This window comes from Vombatus ursinus, unplaced genomic scaffold, assembly GCF_900497805.2.
Source record: "Vombatus ursinus unplaced genomic scaffold, bare-nosed wombat genome assembly UNPS02010320.1, whole genome shotgun sequence".
Lineage (NCBI taxonomy): Eukaryota > Metazoa > Chordata > Mammalia > Diprotodontia > Vombatidae > Vombatus > Vombatus ursinus.
The window spans coordinates 3,394,360-3,414,897 of record NW_020950098.1 but is presented as its reverse complement, the minus strand read 5'-3'; the positions used below and the strand labels follow the sequence as shown (position 1 = coordinate 3,414,897).

The following is a 20,538-nucleotide window of genomic DNA, read 5'->3' as shown; positions in this document are numbered from 1 at the left end:
ATACATACTCAATTGTGCATAGAAATATAAATTACCCAATAAAGCAATAGGAGGTAAAGGGGATAAGAGAAAAGGGGAGGGGGAGGGAATGATAAAAGGGAGGGCAGATTGAAGGAGGCAGTGGTTAGAAGCAAAGCACTTTTAAGGAGGGACAGGATAGAAGGAGAGAGAAGAGAAGAAATTGAAGAGAATGGGATGGAGGGAAAAACATAGTAATTGTAACTATGTATGTGAATGGGATGAGCTCACCCATAAAATGGAAGTGGATAGCAGAATGGATTAAAAACCAAAATTCAACAATATGTTGTTTACAAGAGATACACTTGAAACAGACACGCACAAAATTAAAAATAAGGAACTGGAACAGAATCTAATATGCTTCAGCTTAACTAAAAAGAGGCAGGGGTAGCAAATATGATCTCAGACAAAGCAAAAGCAAAGCCAGACCTAATTATAAGGAATAATTGACAAAACTACATTTTGCTAAAAAGCATCATAGACGATAAAGTGATATCAAAAACATTTATAGCAAGTTTCTCTGGTAAAGGCCTCATTTCTCAAATATATACTAAGTATAGAACTGAGTCAAATTTATAAAAACAAGAGCCATTCCCCAATTGATAAATAGTTAAAAGATATAAACAGGTAGATTTCAGAAGGAGAAATCAAAGCTATCCATAGTCATATGAAAAAATACTCTAAATCACTATTGATTAGAGAAAGGCAAATTAAAACAGCTCTGAAGTACCACCTCCCACCTATCAGAAATGACAAGTGCTGGAAAGGATAAGGGAAAAATAGATACAATAATGAACTGTTGGTGGAGTAGGAAACTGGTCCAACCATTCTGGAGAAGAATTTGGAACTATGCCCAAAGAGCTATAAAATGCATAGTCTTTGACCCAGCAATACTACTTACTAGGTCTGTATCCCAAGGAGGTCAAAGAAAAAGGAAAAGCACCTATATGTATGTGCAAAAATATTTATAGTGGCTCTTTTTGTGGTGGAAAAGAATAGGAAAATAAGAGGATGCTCATCATTTGGGAAATGATTGAACAAGTTGTGGCATATGATTGTGATGGAGTACTATTGTGTTGTGGGAAATGACTAGGGAGATGGTTTCAGAAAGACAAACGGCAAGACCTGTATGAACTGATGTAAAGAGAGCAGAGAAGAACTGGGAGATCATTGTGCATCACAAGAGCAACAGTGCTATGATACCAATTGTGAAAGACCTGGCTACAATGATCCAAGACAATTCCAAAGGATTCGTGATGAAAAAAAAATGGTATTCACTTCCAGAGAAATAACTGATGAACTCTGAGTGCAAATTGAAGTATAATTTTCTCACTTTCTTTACTTTTCTTGTCTTTTTTGAAATATGGCTAATATGGTAATATGTTTTGCATGATATCATATGTATAACTGATGTCATATTGTTTGTCTTCTCAGTGGGTGGGGGAGGGGTAGAGGGAAGAAGAGAATTTGGAACTCAAAATTTAAAAAGAAAAGAATATTAAAAAAAATTTTTTTAATTTCATATGTACTGAAAAAACCAAGCCATAGGTAATAGAGATTCATGATTTCTTATGTCATTTTCCTCTGTTCTTTTCTGTTACATCAATCATCTTACCATGTAGGAATGTGAACAGTTTAACCTCACTGAGTCCCTTATGATTTCTCTTTCATGTTCATTTTGTTGGTATCTATCAAGTTTATAACAAAAAGTCTTTTAAAAAAGTATTCTGTGGGCCAGCTAGGTGGTGCAGTGGATAGATCTGAGGGCTTGGAGTCAGGAAAACCTGGTTTCAAATCTGATCTCAGACACTTGACACTTACTAGCTGTGTGACCCTGGGCAAGTCACTTAACTCCAACTGCCTCACCAAAAAAAAAGCCAAAAAAAAAGTATTCTGTATAGAGCAGATCAGGCAGCTATTGACTGTATCTACCAAAAAAGAAATGTTTCAAACATTAAACATTAAAACATGAAACTCATAAATGTGCATTGATAAATTACTGAAAATCTGAAACAGTAACTCATTGCTCCTATTGTATTCTCCAAGGAGGTTGAAATTTTAAACATCAGGACATGAAACATTTTGTGGGACTGCTGAACAGTTTCCTTAACCACAGCTTTGCAATATCAAGCAACCTACTTGAGGTCCGTATCTTTGATCAAGCCAAGGACTTGGGTCCTTCTTCCTGGCACTGATGATCTCCTCTGAAAAGTTGCTACTGGGGACACCTGCCACTGGACACCCAGCACCTGGACCCAGGAGTTTCCTGACATTTGAAACTAATGTGGTTATCACCAAAGGTAGAAAATGTCCATCTCAGCATTATTGTTTGGTCACTTTGATCAGGGAAAAAAAACACAAAGCAGAGACAGCCAGCAATCTGAGGTCCAGTGTTAGGCTAGCACATACTTCCAACAGCTACCATAACGACTAGGGTGAAGGGAGAAAAGTCCCCTTGCCTCCTTGATGGGAGTCTGAGAGGGATGTTCTAAGAATCTCAACATGCCTAGCAGACAAGAAAAGAAATTGAGAATGTGAGAGTGAAGTCATTCCTTTTAAAGTCTACTGAGGGGTAGCTAGGTGGTGCAGTGGATAGAGTACCAGCCCTGGAGTCAGGAGGACCTGAGTTCAAATCCAGCCTCAGACACTTGACACTAGCTGTGTGACCCTGGGCAAGTCACTTAACCTTGATTGCCTCCTAAAAAAAGAGACAAAAAAAAAATAAAGACAAATAAAAAATAAAGGAGTGGGCCATCCTTCCTGTCTCAGTGGACAGTCCTCTTTGATGTAGCCACACTGCATTCCCATCATGGGGAGCAAGGGAAATAAGTATATGGCTTCATAATGCCAAAGTACAAGTCTATGAGGACCAATCAGGTGTCACTGATTCATCTCGAACCTTAAGTCCTTCAGCACTGAGTCATAATATATGTCTTTCCAGAAGTGACTTGGCATCCAGCAGAGTAGGGACTAGGGAATGTGGTACTCCATGCCAATTTTCAACCTACTCTATTTTCTCATCCTTTGTAGATGGAAACACACCAACAGAACTGATCCTTTGTCACCTTGCATGTTATATTATAGTACTTAGAGCTCTTAGGTTAACAGCCCTTCAAATTCAACATCTTTTCTCTGTTTGGTTCTTTTCATCTGTGTGTATTTTTATCTCTGCTTCATACCACTCTGCTTCTGTGATAAAACAGAATGTGCAAACAATTCCAGCTTGTTACCTAAAGAAGCTTTGAACACACAAAGGTTTAGACCTTGAGAGCTGAACCTGAAAATAATAGCTTCGGAATGACTTTGGTTGTTGTAGGTTATTCTCTTAATGGGATATAAGATTTAATTCCCATAGGGTTCCTGCCATGATATCATCTGCATTCCTCAGCTCTGTGCTTCCCCTACCCTTATCCCTTTGCTTAGCCAGCAGAATGTTGCTCTGTGAAGTTGACTGATCAAGTTAAATTCAATGGGTCCCCTGGAATTGTAAACACAATGCCTTTTCATTATCGGAACCCTTTTGGGCCTCTAAAGTCTCCCACATGACTTGCTATTCATGATATAAACACACAGAGATTTGACTGTACACAGTGGTATGTTTTATGCTTTACTTTCCTCAAACAGATTTTGGCATGCCTTTTCACCCTCTGGGTTATTTTGTCAGTGCAGAAGGGGCTGATTTGGCTTGGGAAAAGGTATCCATTCTATCTTCTCACTTGGCTCCATTACTATGCAGTCCATGTAACAAGAATTTTTTTTAAAGAAAAACAGTTTCCCTTGTTAGTGAATTCATATAAGCCCCTTTAATTCATTTATGTGCCTAATACAAGGTGACAAATAAAGCCTGAGATAGAAAGGAATAGAGATTTTGAAGCTGCATCCTTCGTTAAGGAAGATAGAATTGTTTAACTGTGACTATTGCAATTTCTTTTATAATGCAAAATTAAATCTGTTTGAACACAGAGTTCACTAGAAGCAAAGACAATTCATTGGGGAGAAAAGTACAGTCTGCTGGATGAGTATTCTGCATGACTGGTTATATATTATTAGGAGTTAGGACTGGCTAAGTAAGTATAAGAAGGAACTGTCCTACTTGGTTAAAATCATGGTCAGGTTTACAAAAAAAAAAAAAGAGGAGTATAGTGAATACAGTACTGAGTTTAGAATTGAAACCTAGATTTGAATCCAACTTCTAACACTTAGTAGCTGTGTAACCGTGCACAAGCCAACCTATCAAATAATGAGCATTTAGAAAGTACCTGCTATGGGCTAGGCTCTGTACTAGAAGCTGAGGGCATAAAGACAAAAAATGAAATAGAAAGGAAAGTGTTGCTCCTATCTGAGCCTCAACTTCCCCAACTGTAAAATAAGGATAATTATATTTACCTATCCTAGAGTCGTTGTGAGGAAATTTTGCAAATCTTAAACTATGTGAATATTGTAAAATATAAGACCTGTAACAGCATAGTATCCTGAAGATAGTGCTGGAGATAAGGGTTTGATTCCTATTTCTGGTACTTACTTGCTGTGTGGCTCTAAGCAAACCCTTTGAACTCCCACTGGCTTAATTTTCTCATCTGTAAAATGGGGAGAATAATGCTTCATTACCGACCTCATAGAGTCATTGTGAGTAAAGCATAGCAGGAATTGTCCCTATCTATGAGAACATGGATGCACTTCAGCATTTAAATGTTGAGTGTTGGACTTCTGCAGTACACAAAGGCTTCATCTTTCTTTCTTAACAATATTGGCTTCTCTCTGAGCAGTTTGACACTGACTACTCATACTAATGATGTCTTCTGTCTTTGATCCCTGATTTCTGTGTCAAACAAGCTTTCGTCTCATCCCTTACACCTAGAATTTACTGGGTAGTTTGAGAGCAATCAAGTTCCTTGCTCCCATTATAAAATTTCTAGAAGATATCTTTTCCTTGCATTCATCAGAGTTCCTCATTGGTTATATGTCAAAGCAGACACCATGCGTCCTTCCATTGCCTTCTGTGTAAGACTCATTTTTAATTTTTTGAAGATAATGGTGTTCCACATCTTGCTATCATGTAGCAACATGAGCAGAATGTTGGTATTGAAAAGATGGATCTTTGCTTTTATGGGAAGCCTAAAGTCAGCAAAGGACCTTTTGCTATTTCCTGAAGGCAATCCAATCTGCTCTATTTCTCCGATTCAACTCTGGTACCTATTCGTTGCCTCTCTATACTGTCTGTCCCAGATGTACATACTTATAGACAAGCTCTATAGGGTACCCATCCAAAGGTATGCTGAAATCTGTGCAATTAACATCTTCATCCAGTTGGTCATTCCTGTGTAGATGGTTAGGCCAAACTCCTTTGAGTAATAACATCTTTTCTACAAGGCTCTGCAATGTTCTGGGGCTTGATGCAAATATATACAATGTCATTCACAAATAGGAGCATCTGAAGGACCTCACTATCCACAAGGAATCCCTTTTCCACCGAATTTTGCACTGGATCTCCTCCATAACAATAATGAACACCTTTGGCAAACGCAGAACTCCCTGTTTTATGCTTTGCCTGATGTATATTAACAATGAGTCATTGAAAAGGGTTCTTTTTGTTGTATCTTCCAAGGAATCTTAAATAATATTGATATATGAACAGGAGACATTTTGTAAAATAGCCTACAAGGTGGATTTTATTCTATAGAATCAAATATGTAATGGGCGATAGTGCATGCCCTGCCTGCTTCAATCCAACTGCATGTGGTTCATGTCTAAAAGAACTTGGCACGTTAATAAAACACAGCAAATCTTGAGTGGTCTCTTGTTTCTTCCCTGACAGTGGCGCTGTGCAGGGTGTTACGTTAGTTTAAAAGGAGAGACAACTTCCAGTTCAATGTTTTCCTCATTTTTCCAAGTCAAGGCAAGTAATTTGTCCATGGGGGGGATGGGGCCAGGAGGAGCCACCCTTTCTCCAACCCTGTCAGCATAGCAGGTGCTTTTACATGGCAGCCAGAGTAGAGGGCGAGCCTTAGACTCTGGCTGCCTCTTCTGCTTTGTCTTCCTTTCCCTTTATTCTGTGGTAATATAGAATCATTACAACCTTAAAGTTTATCCGGGCTTCAGTATCTTCCCCATGTTTTGTTTTGTTTTTTTCTCTCATTGTATTCTTACAATATGGCCCTGAAGCCCATCTCCTGCAGCTATTAATTTGTTCTCCTATATTTTATCTCTGTTACTCCCCACTCCTGTCCTCTGCTCCCTCCCTAATACATTGCTTCAGAATATAACTCAAGTCAACTGCTTTCAAGGAAGTTCCTTTCCCTACTAATACCTGCCACACCTAGCCCAAAGCATATCCCAAGACTCATAACCTGAAATTGTCTGAAATTCGAAACTTTGGGTCTAATAATGCATGAAAATCATTCGTCTGGGGCTATGCTCCCCGCCCCCATCCCTGTAGGGTGTTCATTATTAACCTGTTTGATAATTGGTTGATTATCTTCTAGGAATGAGAGAAAGGAAGGTAAATTACAAGTTAAAAAGGTTAATGGTTTCTTAACTCATGGTGAATTAAAATGACAGAAGCGAGTTAATGCAGGACATTTTCTATATCCTCTGTAAAGGAAACTACTTAGATGTTTAGGAAGAAGGGAAAAGAAACTATATGTTCTAAAATGTTCATAGCAGCTCTCTGTGTGGTGGCAAAGAACTGGAAATTGCAGAGATGCCCATCAATTGGGGAATGGCTGAACAAGTTGTGGTAAATGATTGTGATGGAATACTTCTGTGCTATAAGAAATGATGAGCTCAATGATCAAAGGAAAACATGGAAAGACTTGCATGAAATAATGAAGAGCGAAGTGAGCAGAACCAAGAGAATATTGTGTGCAGTAATAGCACTGTTGTTTTAAGAATGATTTTGAGAGAATAATCATTTTGACTATTATAAATACCCAAATTAACTATAAAGGACATATGAAGAAAGACACTATCTGCATCCAGAGAAAGAATTGATAAATAGAAGAATGTATAAAATGATTGATACACACACACACACACACACACACGCGCGCGTGCGCGTGCATACCTACTTGTGTCTAATAGTAGCCATTTCTAGGGTGGGGAGAAAAAAAGAAATTTACATGATAACTTTATTATGTATTTAAAAGAAATAGCAAGTTGTGCATAATAGATTTGTGGGTTTGTATATGAAAAATAAATAAAGGAAACTACTCAGACTGTCAGCTTAGGTAGAAAATGAAGCCTTCCGTTTTTGGGAGGGTGGGGCAGTTACCCAACTTGTGTGATTAATGAGTCAGGGTGAAGTCGAGGCATGTTGGGGAATACCTGTGACTGTTTTTACTTTATTTTATTTTATTATTTTTAAAAATTAATTTATTTAGTTTTAGTTTTCAACATTCACTTCCATAAGATTTTGAGTTTTAAATTTTTTCCCCTTCCTTTCCTCTCTCCTTCCTAAGATGGCATGCAATCTGATATAGGCTCTACTTACACATTCATATTAAGCATATTTTCACATTAGTCATGATAAAGTCATGACTACATATTAGTCATGTAAAGAAGAATTAGAACTAATGGGAGGAAACAGGAGAAAGAAGAAACAAAACAAAACAATAAAAGAAAAGGAGAGCAAGTTGTATGCTTCCATATGCATTCAGATTCCATAGTTCTTTCTCTGGTTAGTATTTTCCATTGTGAGTCTTTTGGAGTTGTCTTAGATCCTTGCATTTCTGAGAAAAGCTAAGTCTATCAAAGTCAGTCATCACACAATGTGGTTGTTACTGTGTTCTGCGGGTTCTGCTTATTTCACTCAGCATCAGTTCATATAAGTCTTTCCAAATTTTTTCTGAAGTTTGCCTGCTCATCATTTCTTACAGCACAATAGTATTCCATTACATTCATATACCACAACTTATTCAGCCATTCACCAATTGATGAGCATCCTCTCCATTTCCAATTTTTTGCCACCACAAAAAGAGCTGCTATAAATGTTTTTGTACACATGGTTCCTTTTCCCATTTTTATGATCTCTTCTGGATATAGACCTAGAAGTGGTATTGCTGGGTCAAAGGGTATGCATATTTTTATAGCCCTTTAGGCATAGTTCCAAATTGCTCTCCAGAATGGTTGGATCAATTCACAACTCCTCCAACAATGCATTAGAGTTCCAATTTTCCCACATCTTCTCCAACATTTAGCATTTTCCTGTTTTGTTATGTTAGCCAGTCTGATAGGTGTGATGTGGTACCTCAGAGTCATTTTGATTTGCATTTCTCTAATCAATAGTGATTTAGAGCATTTTTTCATATGACTATAGATAGCTTTAATTTCTTCCTCTGAAAACTACCTGTTCATATCCTTTGACTATTTATCAATTGGGGAATGACTTGTATTCTTATAAATTCTACTCAGTTCTGTATATATTTTAGAAATGAGGCCTTTATCAGAGACACTGGCTGTAAAAATTACTTTCCAGCTTTCTGCTTCCCTTCTAATCTTGGTTGCATTGGCTTTGTTTGTGCCAAGACTTTTCTATTTAATGTAATCAAAGTCATCCATTTTGCATTTCATAATGTTCTCAATCTCTTGTTTAGTACCTGTGACTGTTAAACCACTACTTGTAGTCTAAAATTTGCCAAGTATCAAAATGTAAGTACAAGTACCCAATGGAAAAGTTGATTTGTTTCTTCTTTGGTTTTTTGTTTTTTTCTTAGCCTAATAAATGATAAATGTTTGGTAATTATTTTCAGACGCATATTTATCTTGTGAATCAGCAACAATTCCATGGGCACTGATGATATCGTTGGTCTTATGATTAAACACCACCACTATAGAATTTTTAGTTCATAAAAGGCAGTATGGTATTATGGGTTGAGAACTGGTTAAGTCAGGAAAACCAGGGTTCAAATTTCACCTCAGACACATACGAACTCTGTGACCCAGGGCAAGTCACTTAAGTTCACAATGCCTCAGTCAACTCCCCAAGACTGTGATTTGCAGAACAATCATAGATAAGCCTTGGTAGAAGGTGTAGAATAGTTGTTTACTGGAGAGTTCCCTTCACTGATGAAACCATGGGTCTGGACAAAACCAAAGCAAAACAAAAAACCCCAGAAATGATCTCATCACAAAAACTCACTTGTTCCAGTTTCAGTTTCTCATATCTGGCCTCTCTTACTTCTGTTCCAGGAAGGACCTTATGTGCCTCATCTAAGCAGAGTCAGCAGACAGCTGGATTTCCAAATATTTCTTCCCAGGTACAGTACAGGATGCCTTAGTAAAAACAATTCAACTTAGAATTTAAAAGTGAAGCATAAAGAAAGAAACTGGTCGGTAGATGTCAGAGGAAAAAAAATGTTGGCTTGATACAACTCTTTTTTTTTTGAGGAAAATCTTATATTGTATCTGATTTCACTTCCACTTGAGAACTTAAGAATTCAGAGGATTTTAAATATGGGGGGTAGAGGATTTGATAATTTAATTCAGTTTACCCAAAATTTATTAATTGTCTATGGTCATTAACACCATTGGCCTTAAAATTAATCACTACCATTCCAGACTTTTGAGTTCATAAAAGGCAGTATGGCATGATGGATGGAGAACTGCCCTGAGGGTCAGGAAGACCTGAATTCAAATCCTGGCTCTGACACAGACTTACAGTTCAGAGCATTGTGCTAAATGCTGGGGGAGATAACAGAGATAAGATAAGGAAGTCGGTTGCATTATCATAAGAGTAGCCTAAGAGTGATATATATAGGCTATGACATATAGAAGTAGAAAATGGAACATGATAAAATTCATTGGAGAGGTCCAAAATATTATATTAAGTCTTGAGAGGGAAAAGATAATTTCTGATTGGGGTATCAGGCAAGGCTACCCAGAGGAAGAATCATTCAAGATTTGTCTCAAAAGCTCAATAAGATTTAAACAAGTGGAAACTGAGGATATGGGAGAAATGAGGTATGAAGACCAGTATTCCAACTGTAAAGAACCATTTAAGCAAAGACACAGAAATAAGAAGGTATGAAGTATGTTATTAGGTACAGTCTTTCAGAGTTGGGATTTGAAGTTATTAAAGTTATTACCATGAAATTTCCATTTTTCCCCTCAGTTTTCCTATGTATTTGTTTCTTTCAACTGTACCTCCTGGGGTTTCCTCCCATTTGTAATCTCTGCTAGGCACCCTTAGCTGTGGTCTCTACCACTTCTAGCTTTTGACTCAACTAAAATCCTTGGCTATCTCTCCCTCAGGGAAGAATGGGAGCTTTCATGGTTTTAAAACTTAAAGCCTATAGACTTTCCCTAGATCTTTTAGAAAAAAGCAAAAACCCCTTGATCTAGGATTGGTAAAAAGTCTCACCTGTCTTATTCCATCAAACTCATTGCCATCAAGGTCTCTAATATTTTCAACAGATGTTTCCACCTTAGGTACCAACCTCTTTAGAGTGAAGAAATGGGACCCCCCCCCCCCCAACCAGCTAGTGCCCTTTTACTTAGTGTTTGTTTGAATGAATGAAGAGCATTTATTAAGCAGCTTACTAATATGCCAGGAACTGTGCTAGGCTTTGGGGATAGAAATGCAAAAGTAGCTGTTTCTGGCCTCAAGGAGCTTCTATTTTAATAGGAGAAGGCTACACACATAGGGATTTGATAGTTAGGGATAGGTATTTAGGGCCAGAGAGTCACAGGGATGGGCAGTGCCACAAGAAGAGAGTTGATGGACATGTGTTTTCCAGAAGCAGTGGTAACATTGATTTGATGACTGTCCCCAGAGCGAAAGGGGGAAAATTGGCCTGAGGTAGTAGCCTTCTGAACACTTTCTGAAGTGTTCCTCTGTGAACAGGTTCTTCTCTTAGTGGGACTTCAGACATTCATAATGAGGTTTTCTCTCCAGGGTTAGAAGACTGAATTGTTGTAATATATTTTCTTTCAGGTAACAACTGACAACACAGTTGATAACGTAGGACATATGCCTGAATATCAGAAAGGTGAAAAAGAACTTTTTTTTTTCTTAAGGCAGTTGGGGTTAAGTGACTTGCCCAGGGTCACACAGCTAGTAAGTGTCTGAAGCCAGATTTGAACTCAGGTCCTCCTGAGTCCAGGGCTGGTGCAAAAGAACTTTTTGAAGGGGTGTATCTACCTTTTTTTTTAAAAGCCTGGGGGAGGGGGGATGACATTTTCTGTTTTTAAAAGTCCAATTAGTACGGTATATTTATGTAAGTTCATTAACATGTTGATTCCTTGTACAAATAGGAAAGACAAGGTAAAGTGGCTGAAAATTTGACTGACACTTAAGATGATGATAAGAAATTATTCAGCTAATATTAATGTCTCACTGGCCTTTAAACAGTCCAAACATATTTAGCTAGGAGGATTTTCTGTTATTTTTGGTTTTGAAATCTGCTATTTTTTTTTTATAGTGGGGGAAACACTTTTGAAATAACACTTGGGAATTATTTCACATTTTTGGTCCTTATGGCTCCCTTGAATGATGGTAGAATAGTTTGGGGGCCAATATGTACATCCAATTATTCTCCGTATCAGTCTTCACTTTATAGTTTCATTAACAAGGAGAATTATTTACCACCACTGGAATCCATTGCATGGTACAGTAGATAGAGCATTGGATTTGGAGCTGAACAAGACCGGTGTTCAGATCTCATCTTATATAATTACTCAGTGATGGTGGGTGAAGAACCTATCTATCTTCTCTAAGCCTCAGCTTCTTTATATGCAGAATGGAGATAATAGTAATATTTACTCCACAGAGTTTGTGAGGACCAAATGAGAAAATCTTTATAGAACATGGCAAAACTTAGAAGGCTGTTGAAATATCAGTTATGAATGATCTTAAAAGATTATTACAGTTTCATATCATACCTGTCCTCCATTATCCTGTGGATTCACTCTTGCTTTTATTTTATTTTTCCTCTAAAGCTTAATTAGAAAAACTATTAAAGAAAAATTCCTATATTTTTAATAATGAGCTCTGTTGATACATTAAATATCCAGAGCCAAGGAACTCTCTTTTTTGCTTGAATTGTGGTGACTAGAATTTGATTGTGAAGAACTTAACCATTTACATGAAAGATTGTTTTCTAACTAGTTGACTCAGAGAGTTTAATTTGGGCTTTCCGAGATTTCAGTTTATATACTTTAGTGCTTAGTTTCAGTATTAGTTTTATGTTCTGTGTGAATCAGCAAATAAATCAGTTGTCTCAATGTCAGGAAAACAGAAATTGAATAATCTCAACATAGAATCTTTGTAAATTCCCTTTGGTAAGGCTAATTAATTTCTTTCCTTTAAAAAAGTATCGATTTTTTTTAGGAACAAGATCAATTCCAAGCAAACATCCAAGCAAAACTCCCTACAAGTACATTCCTCAAAAACCAGTTTCTCCGATGTTAAAAGACACGAGGCTATGTATGCCCATTCACTTCAGCAATACGTACTTAACTCCATACAAAAGCTATTGTATTTAATCAGAGTTTTGTTGTTTTGCCATTTTGGCTTCATTTGAGCGGTGGTAGCCGTTGTGAATGTTGTCCTTTTGATTCTGCTTTCTTTCCCCTGCATCACTTCATACTCATGTTTCCCTGAATTCTTCATATTTGTCATCCCTATGGTGCAGTAATATCCCATTAGATTCCTACGCTATATTACGTTCACCCATTGTCCAAGTATTCGGTACACATTTTCTTCCCAGTTTTTTCTTATCACAAATAGTGCTGCAATGAATATTTTTGCTTATGGAAGCCTTTTCTTGCTGTCAGTCACTTCCTTTGGATGTAGCTCCAATAATGGAATCTCTGGACCAAAGGGTATGAATGATTTAGTAACTCTTCTTGCATAATTCTAAATTATTTTCAAGAGTAGTCAAACCAATTCCAGCACTATCAGCAATGAATTAGCATTATTGTGTTTCCACAGTCTCTCCACTAATAATTTTTCTCATTGTTTACCATCTTTGCAAGCCTGATAGGTGTGAGGTAATCCATCAGGGTTACCTTAATTTGCGCTTTCTGATTATTAATTATTTTTTTAATATTAGGTAGTTATTGATAGTTTATATTTCTTCTTTTGAAAACTGTTTATGTCCTTTGACCATTTGTCAATTAGGAAATGACTCTTGATTATAGTGATTTGCATGAATCCTTATAGATTTTTGTATGTCAGACTTTTATCAGTGTTCTTAATGAAAAAATTTCCCCCTTAATATCTCGTCTTCTTATTCTGCGTTGACTTTGTACAAAAATCTTTTAACTTTCTATAATCAAGACTCTCTTTGTTTTGTGATCTTTTTCATCTTGAGTCTTCGTTGCAAATTCTCCTTTCTATATAATTGTTATTGATAATCTTGTATGTGTTTCTCATCTTTTTATGGTGCAATTTTCATACTTTAATTATTTGTTCATTTGGAATTTTTTGTGGCATATGGTAGATCTTTATCTATTAAAAAAAATCCTTTCCAGTTTTCCTAGCAGTTTTTGTCAAATAAAGAGCTCCTTCCTCAACAATTGGTTGATTTTTGTTTTGCATGATGAAGATACGTCATTCTACTTGCCATAATTAGCAGATTACTCTTTTTGCTTTATGCCATATTGGAAATAAAAAACCATTATGTATTTAGAGAATACATGTGTGGATTTTGCCCTCCAGGTATTGCTTTCCTGAACTGAGTTCAGATCTAACATATTAATGTAGATTGTAATAATGATATTAGTCATCTCACAGAGAAAAAAGTGACAACTTTTTCTCCCTCCATCTTAAGGAATAAGCCTAAAACCTTCCTTCACCTTTAAAAACATCATAGAAGGAACCAAAAACTTCCATGAAGACTTGCTAATTGGAGAAGGGGAACTGTTCAAAGTATTCAAAGTGGAATTTCAAAATGGAACATATGCTGTTAAGTTATTTAAACAGGTATGGAATATGATTATCCTAAGAATCATATAGCTTTTATAATTGTTACATGGAATTGGTTCAATTTACAGGCACATGTTTCATGCTACAATGCCGTATTTTTCTTCTGTTGCTCAAATTTAAAAAAATGTAATTTCTTTTTTTTGATTAATTTATTTTGAGTTATCAACAATCACTTCCATAAGCTTTTGAGTTTTAATTTTTTCTAAAAATAAAAAAAAAACAAAAAAAATTTAATTTAAAAAACAAAGGTGTATTTTAGCACATGCTTAGTCTCCCAACCTCCTCCTGTAAGTCAGTTCTCTAAAATGAAGCTATTATTTGTCCATTCAGGGCTCTAGGGTTAGCCTTGAGGGATTGGAGGATCTTTTCTCATGCTGTAGCTCATGAGCCTCCCCAATTGTGCTTCCCTCCATCTTTATTAGTTGATATCAATTAATCAGCCACACTAAATTACTTTTAGAAAAGGGTATTTACTAAGGTGGACAGCTAGGTGACGCAGTGTATATAGCGCCAAGCATGGAGTCAGGAAGACTCGTCTGCCTAAGTACAAATCTGGCCTCAGACACCTCTTTAGCTGTGTGTGTGACCCTGGGCAAATCACTTAGCCCTGCTTGCCTCAGTTTCCTCATCTGTAAAATGAACTGGAGAAGGAAATGGCAAACCACTACAGTATCTTTGTCAAGAAAACCCCACATGGGGTCACTACTGAAATGACTCAACAACAACAAAATTTACCAAGGTGGTATAATTAGAACAGTTGGTAGAAAACATCCTCCCTCAAAATTCTGTAACACACTTCTACTAGTATTCCAAGGGAAAGGGGGGGAGTCAATATTAGAGCAAATATGGCAGCAGGAGCTACTTATAGTTCCTGGAAGTTGTGTTTTCTCTATAGATATGGCATAGTTTTTCTGCTGGCTCCTTCTAGGGCCCCAAATCTGCTTTTTCTCATCGTATCCAGACTATCATTGCCTCTTGAGCACTGTCCTGGGGACACTGCTAGGATGCTGATGCAAAAGTTCAGATTCTTTAGCCTCCAGAGTTCATTGCACTAGGAGAAAGGAGGAGGAAGGAAGAGACGAAGGCTCAGGTGCTTGAGTCTCTCCCAAGTGGTTTTTTTTCCCCTCGAGAACTGCTCTTTCTTAGCTCACCAGTCACTCCAATTTTTGAATTCAACTACCTCACTGACTGACTTCTTATTCAACTTGACTCCAGTTCTTTCAGTAGCTTTCAGACATCTGCATTGATAAAGGACTGCTCACACTTGTCTAAGGTCCATGATCAATTGATTCAATTGAAGTGCTAAGCCTTGCTCATACCTACTAAGCCAGCTATGTTCTTACATGGTTAAGGCATCAGCAGCATCTTGTCACTTGGTTTAAGTTGGATGGGGACAATTGTCTAAGCTGACCCCTTCCCTTCCATATGAATATGCCAAAAGTATTCATAGATATCATAATACCCCATTTCTTCCCCATTGTTTAGGGGGCTTAAATTGAATGGGATCTTATGAGACCTTGGGTAAAGGGGATGTCTAACTGGCAGGAAATGTGAGATGGTCTCAATAGCTATATTTTTGCTTAAATCTGTAGCAATAATAATGCTAATGATAATAATAGTTCATATTCTTACTGTGATTTATAGTTTATCAAGTTGTAACATACATTGTCTCATTTGAGTTTTCTGACTACCCTGATGAAGACTTTCTTCTAATAGCAGCAGGACTTTTGTAGTCCTTTCTTTGACAACTTTACTTAAGGCAAGCTGTTGGATTTGATAACTACTGGTTTTCAAGAAACTGTCTCAATGGCCAATGTGATTCTGTCTAGGCATCTTTGTTGGGATAAGTTATAGAGGAATTTTTTATTAGTATCAATAATGGTAGAGTAGGTCCAGTAGATGCCATTAAGATCCAAGTGAGGAGAAAGAGGTTTCAGGAAGGAGTAGGCACCCATTTTTGCCTTTTGCCCATTTATAGGACAGATCAGAGAGCAGTAGAGCAGACCTGTGTTCTGGATAGGAAGAAGGAGGAGGGGCTTTTATGGAATCTCTTCCCCTTAGAAACCATTAATGGCTGTGTCAGGGCAGAAAACGGGAATTAATATGTTCTTCCTTAGCATTCTGAGTCCAGGTCATTGAATTATTGTTTGTACTTTGTTCTTGTAGAGGACCATGACATCAGGAAGGTGATGCCATGACATGCAAGTGTATTGGATTTAAGTGAGGGAGGGCTGTGCAGTCTCCAGCCTCCAGAGCCATCTGGATCCAGTGGCCAGATATGCATCAGGATGACTGGAGGTGTCCCCCAGGTCATAGACTGGAGGCCTGATGTGGATTCTAACATGCCAAAAGATGTCAGAAGCCAGGGTAATGATAGAGTTCCTATGGAAGCCCATGATAAAAGCAGATGTACATACTTACCCAGGTTGAGAGGAGAGTTCGTGGACAATCCTCTTAAACACTAACCTCCTGTATAGAGGAGGGGAATTTCTGTTTCCTAGATGGTGTGATAACTAAAATCTAGCCTTCTAGTCAGTGAAGGGAGATTTCCTGGGCTCTACCAACCTTGGGGATTTGGGAGTTCAGGTATTGAACCTAGTAAAAGGAAGATTTCAGAAACACCATGCATTTTGGAGAGAGAGAAAGAGAGACAGACATAGACAGAGACAGACAGAGACAGAGAGACAGAGAGAGACAGAGAAAGAGAGAGACAGAGAAAGACAGCTAGAGACAGAGAGAGAGAGGGGTGTGAATAGGCATGTTTTAATCCACACCAGGCCTCCAGTCTATGACCTGGGGACACCTCCAGTCATCCTGATGTGTATCTGGCCACTGGATCCAGATCTACATTGAAAAGAGAGGAAGAGAGAGAGAGAGAGAGAGAGAGAGAGAGAGAGAGATCACCTGTATGTCTCCTGCAGCTAGAGAACAGAGCCATGACATGAAGGTAGAGAGTAGGACAAGAAATTTGTATCATATCATCCCCAGCTATTAAAGAGAATTATTCAGACAACGTAGATCTGATAGGAAGGGAGTTGCCTATCTAATAACCTCAAAGTGTGTTTGCCTTCTGGTGGGGGGAATCCAAACTATAAGGGCCACCAGGAGTGTTGAAGGGACTTTATAGGGTCCTGTGGAGGAAGCTGGGGATTCACCAGAATATTTGTGTGTTATCTAGATGTCAACCCTAATTTCAGTTCCTTTTTAGGGAAACTAGTGTAAATGCTTTATGTATCTATTCATAAGCTCTTGTAAATCTTTTACATCTCTTGTTTCTGGTAGGGTGAAATAAAGACTGTCTTCTATTCATAAATAAAAAGCAACGGGCAGTCAAAGAACAAAGCAAAGTACTACTAGAAGACACCTAAGTGGGGGAAGGAGCCCCATAAATTGTAGTCATGACACAGAAACAAGGGAATCAAAGTCCAGAAATTAGTGAGAGATATTAAATTAGAGGCACTGAGACAACTACTCTCATTGTGTGTATACTCATTTCCCCAAATAGAATTTTGTAGTCAGGTTTGCACAAATAAAGTGGGTTCAGGAAGCTGTCATCCTAAGCTTTCTGATAAGAATAGTTTAAGGAAGTAATAGCAAGCCTTTTCCTTAGAGGATGCTAGGTGGTACAGGGGGTGAAGCACATGGCCTGGAGTCAGGAAGACCTGAGTTCAAATCCAGCTTCAGACACTTAACTAGCTGTGTGACCCTGGGCAAATCAGCTAAATCTGTCTGCCTTAACTTCCTCATCTAAACAATGAGGATAATAATACTATTGACCTTCTAGGGTTTTGAGGATCAAATGAGATAATATTTGTAAAGTACACAGTCCCTGACATATAATAAGCATTTGATAAATACTTGTTTGCTTTCTTCCTTTCAAAGAGAGGAAATTTCTTCCCCCTAGAATTACCTGTACAAATGAATGGCTAAGTTCAGTCCTGAGACAGATAGATATAGATGATAGATAGATAGATAGATAGATAGATAGATAGATAGATGATAGATACACACATATATAAATACACATACATACACACACTATGTGTGTGTATACTTCTGTCTATGTATCTATCTATCATATATCCATCTCTATACACTCATGTGTGTATTTATCTCTCTCTCTCTCTCTACCTACCTACCAACAACCAAAATATCCATAGTTCATCTTTAAAGATGCATGTGTGTGGTATAATAAGGGGAGGGGAGAATCTAAGAATCTTTTTTCTTTAAAGTAAGCTTTATTGATGACTTTTGTCGTTACATCACAGTTATTCTGGAGGAAAAAAATACCCTGCCTCTGCCCACATGTGACCCCCTCACTTGTAATACAAGGGAAAACAGTTAAACAAAATCACAAGACATATTTGACATGTATGTAACCTTGTGCCATAGTTGCATTCTCCTTCTCTGTGATAAATATATATTTTATCTGGGTGTGTATGAATATAATGTTATATGGGCTAATGTCAAATACATAATAAATGTTAAATATATACACACATATGTTAAATTTAGCAAAGTGGTAACAGAATTGCTCTGCTTCTCTGCATTTTTTTTCCTGTGCATTAAAATAAAGTGCCTGGGGGGAGGAGAGCATATCTACCATTATACATTGTTGTTGTTTTTTAGTCATTTTCAGTCATGTCCAACTTTTCATGATCTCATTTGGGCTTTTCTTGGCAAAGATCCTAAAGTGGTTTGCCATTTCCTTCTCTAGCACGTTTTTACAGATGAGGAACTGAGATAAGTGACTTGCCTAGGGTCACACAGTTAGTAACTATGTAATTTGAAGAGATTAGAATTTAGGAGTTTTTTTGACTCCAGGCCCAGCACTCTATCCATTATGCCACCTAGCTACCATTATGCATTTTGTATTTATTCTTTTTATATTTATTCTATATATGCTTATATATGCACTTACTCTCTTTTCCTTTAGAATGTGTACACTTTACAAGAAGGAATTACTTAATTCTTTTATTTGCATACCCCACACCTAGCAGAGTACCAAGTACATAGGAGGCACTTAATAAATGCTTATTGATTGTTTGTGAGTAGGATTTGAATCCAGGTCTTCCAGACTTTAATGCTGACTTCTAACCACTCCTTTTGTACGTATCACTGTCTGAGGTGAATCAAATTGCTTGATATTAGCCAAGCCAAAAACAAGTTCACCTGTACTGCTGGAGTGGTTAGCTCCCAATTCTGGAGAGCTCAGAACCTGACCCTCTATTATTCCCTAGGGTCAGTGTGTCCTATGGTCAACATATTGTTCTTACTCACACAAAGAAACTCAATCAATGAAATCTTACAACCCCCGCAAGCCCCAAAATGGTGGTCACTGCGGCAAGCCACCGAGGCCCAAGCTCATGTTACATGCATCCCACCAAGGAGTGACCCAGAAGAGTTTCTCATTACAACTGAAATCAACATGTGATTTGTTCTGATCGGGGTGAGATTTTTGATATTTGAAGCATTATGCTAATTTGCAAAATGAAGCAGTTTGAATGTTAAATTTACCAGTGGATTAATAACACTGAAACATTTTCAGATTTGTACTTTTTCTTTATAATTATATCTAGTTTTTTGTTTTTCTTTGTTATAATATTTAGGAGAAGACTGTACAGGATAACAAAAATTGGAAGATGTTTTTCTCAGAACTTAGAGTTTTGAATTTGTGAGTATATTTTTTATCTTTAATTTCTCTTAACTTCTATTCCCTTGATGTTATAGTATCTAAAATATTGTGCTCCATAAGTTAATTTTTAAAATAGACCATTTACATTTCTAATGCAAATATATTTTAACTAGGGCATTAAATCTCCACCCTAGGGCAGGCAGCTAGGTGGTACTATAGTGCACAGAGTGCTGGGCCTGAAGTCAGAAAGACCTGAATTCAAATCCAGCCTCAGACACTTACTAGCTGTGTACCCTGGGCAAATCACTTAACCTTTGCTTGTCTCAATTTCTCCATTTCTAAAATGGGGATGATGATAGCACCTACCTCCCCGGGTTGTTGCAAGGATCAAATAAGATAATAATTGGAAAGCACTTAAGACAGTCTCACATATAGTAAGTGCTATATAAATGCTATATAAATATAAATAACATTATTGTAGGATGTCAAATATTTTACAAAATACTATATTGTGATGTATTTTGTATAGTGTTGGGGTTTCTTTTTCTTCTTCTTAGACACATGCCAGTACAGACTATTACATTTTTTTAACCCCAGCTTTACTTTAAAAATTGAATTTTAGACAAAGGGATCGAGTGCAATTAAAGTCTATTGTATTTTTTGGACATTCATTCCCGAGTCTGAATGTCCTTGGAAACAAATTCCAGTGACTTCATTTTCACACAAAAGCAGTTGTGTAGCCTATTTTGAAAAGGGACCACTCATCACCTTTTATGTATAGGCAATATTTTTCTCAGATGTTTTCAGAACCAGCAAGTAGTAAGAACAAAAATCTTAGGCTTACTTATCTCTTATCTTTAGCTCCATGACCAATAATCAAAATACCAGGAGTTCATATTAAAGATTTATGTGTATGGTATAATAAGGGAGGAAAAATTTAAGAATTGTTTTTTAAAAATAA

General features: G+C 37.3%; 1 protein-coding gene across 2 annotated transcripts in view; it reads left to right on the top strand.

Moving 5' to 3' along the window:
- IRAK3 (interleukin 1 receptor associated kinase 3) overlaps positions 1 to 20,538 on the top strand; it is a 98,912-nt gene that overhangs the window by 45,028 nt on the left and 33,346 nt on the right. For both annotated transcript variants that reach the window (XM_027854145.1, XM_027854144.1), the window contains exons 3-6: positions 9,205 to 9,272; positions 10,949 to 11,003; positions 13,788 to 13,939; positions 19,552 to 19,616. In XM_027854145.1, coding sequence (XP_027709946.1) covers positions 9,205 to 9,272; positions 10,949 to 11,003; positions 13,788 to 13,939; positions 19,552 to 19,616 — 340 coding nt within the window. The remainder of the gene's footprint in view (positions 1 to 9,204; positions 9,273 to 10,948; positions 11,004 to 13,787; positions 13,940 to 19,551; positions 19,617 to 20,538) is intronic.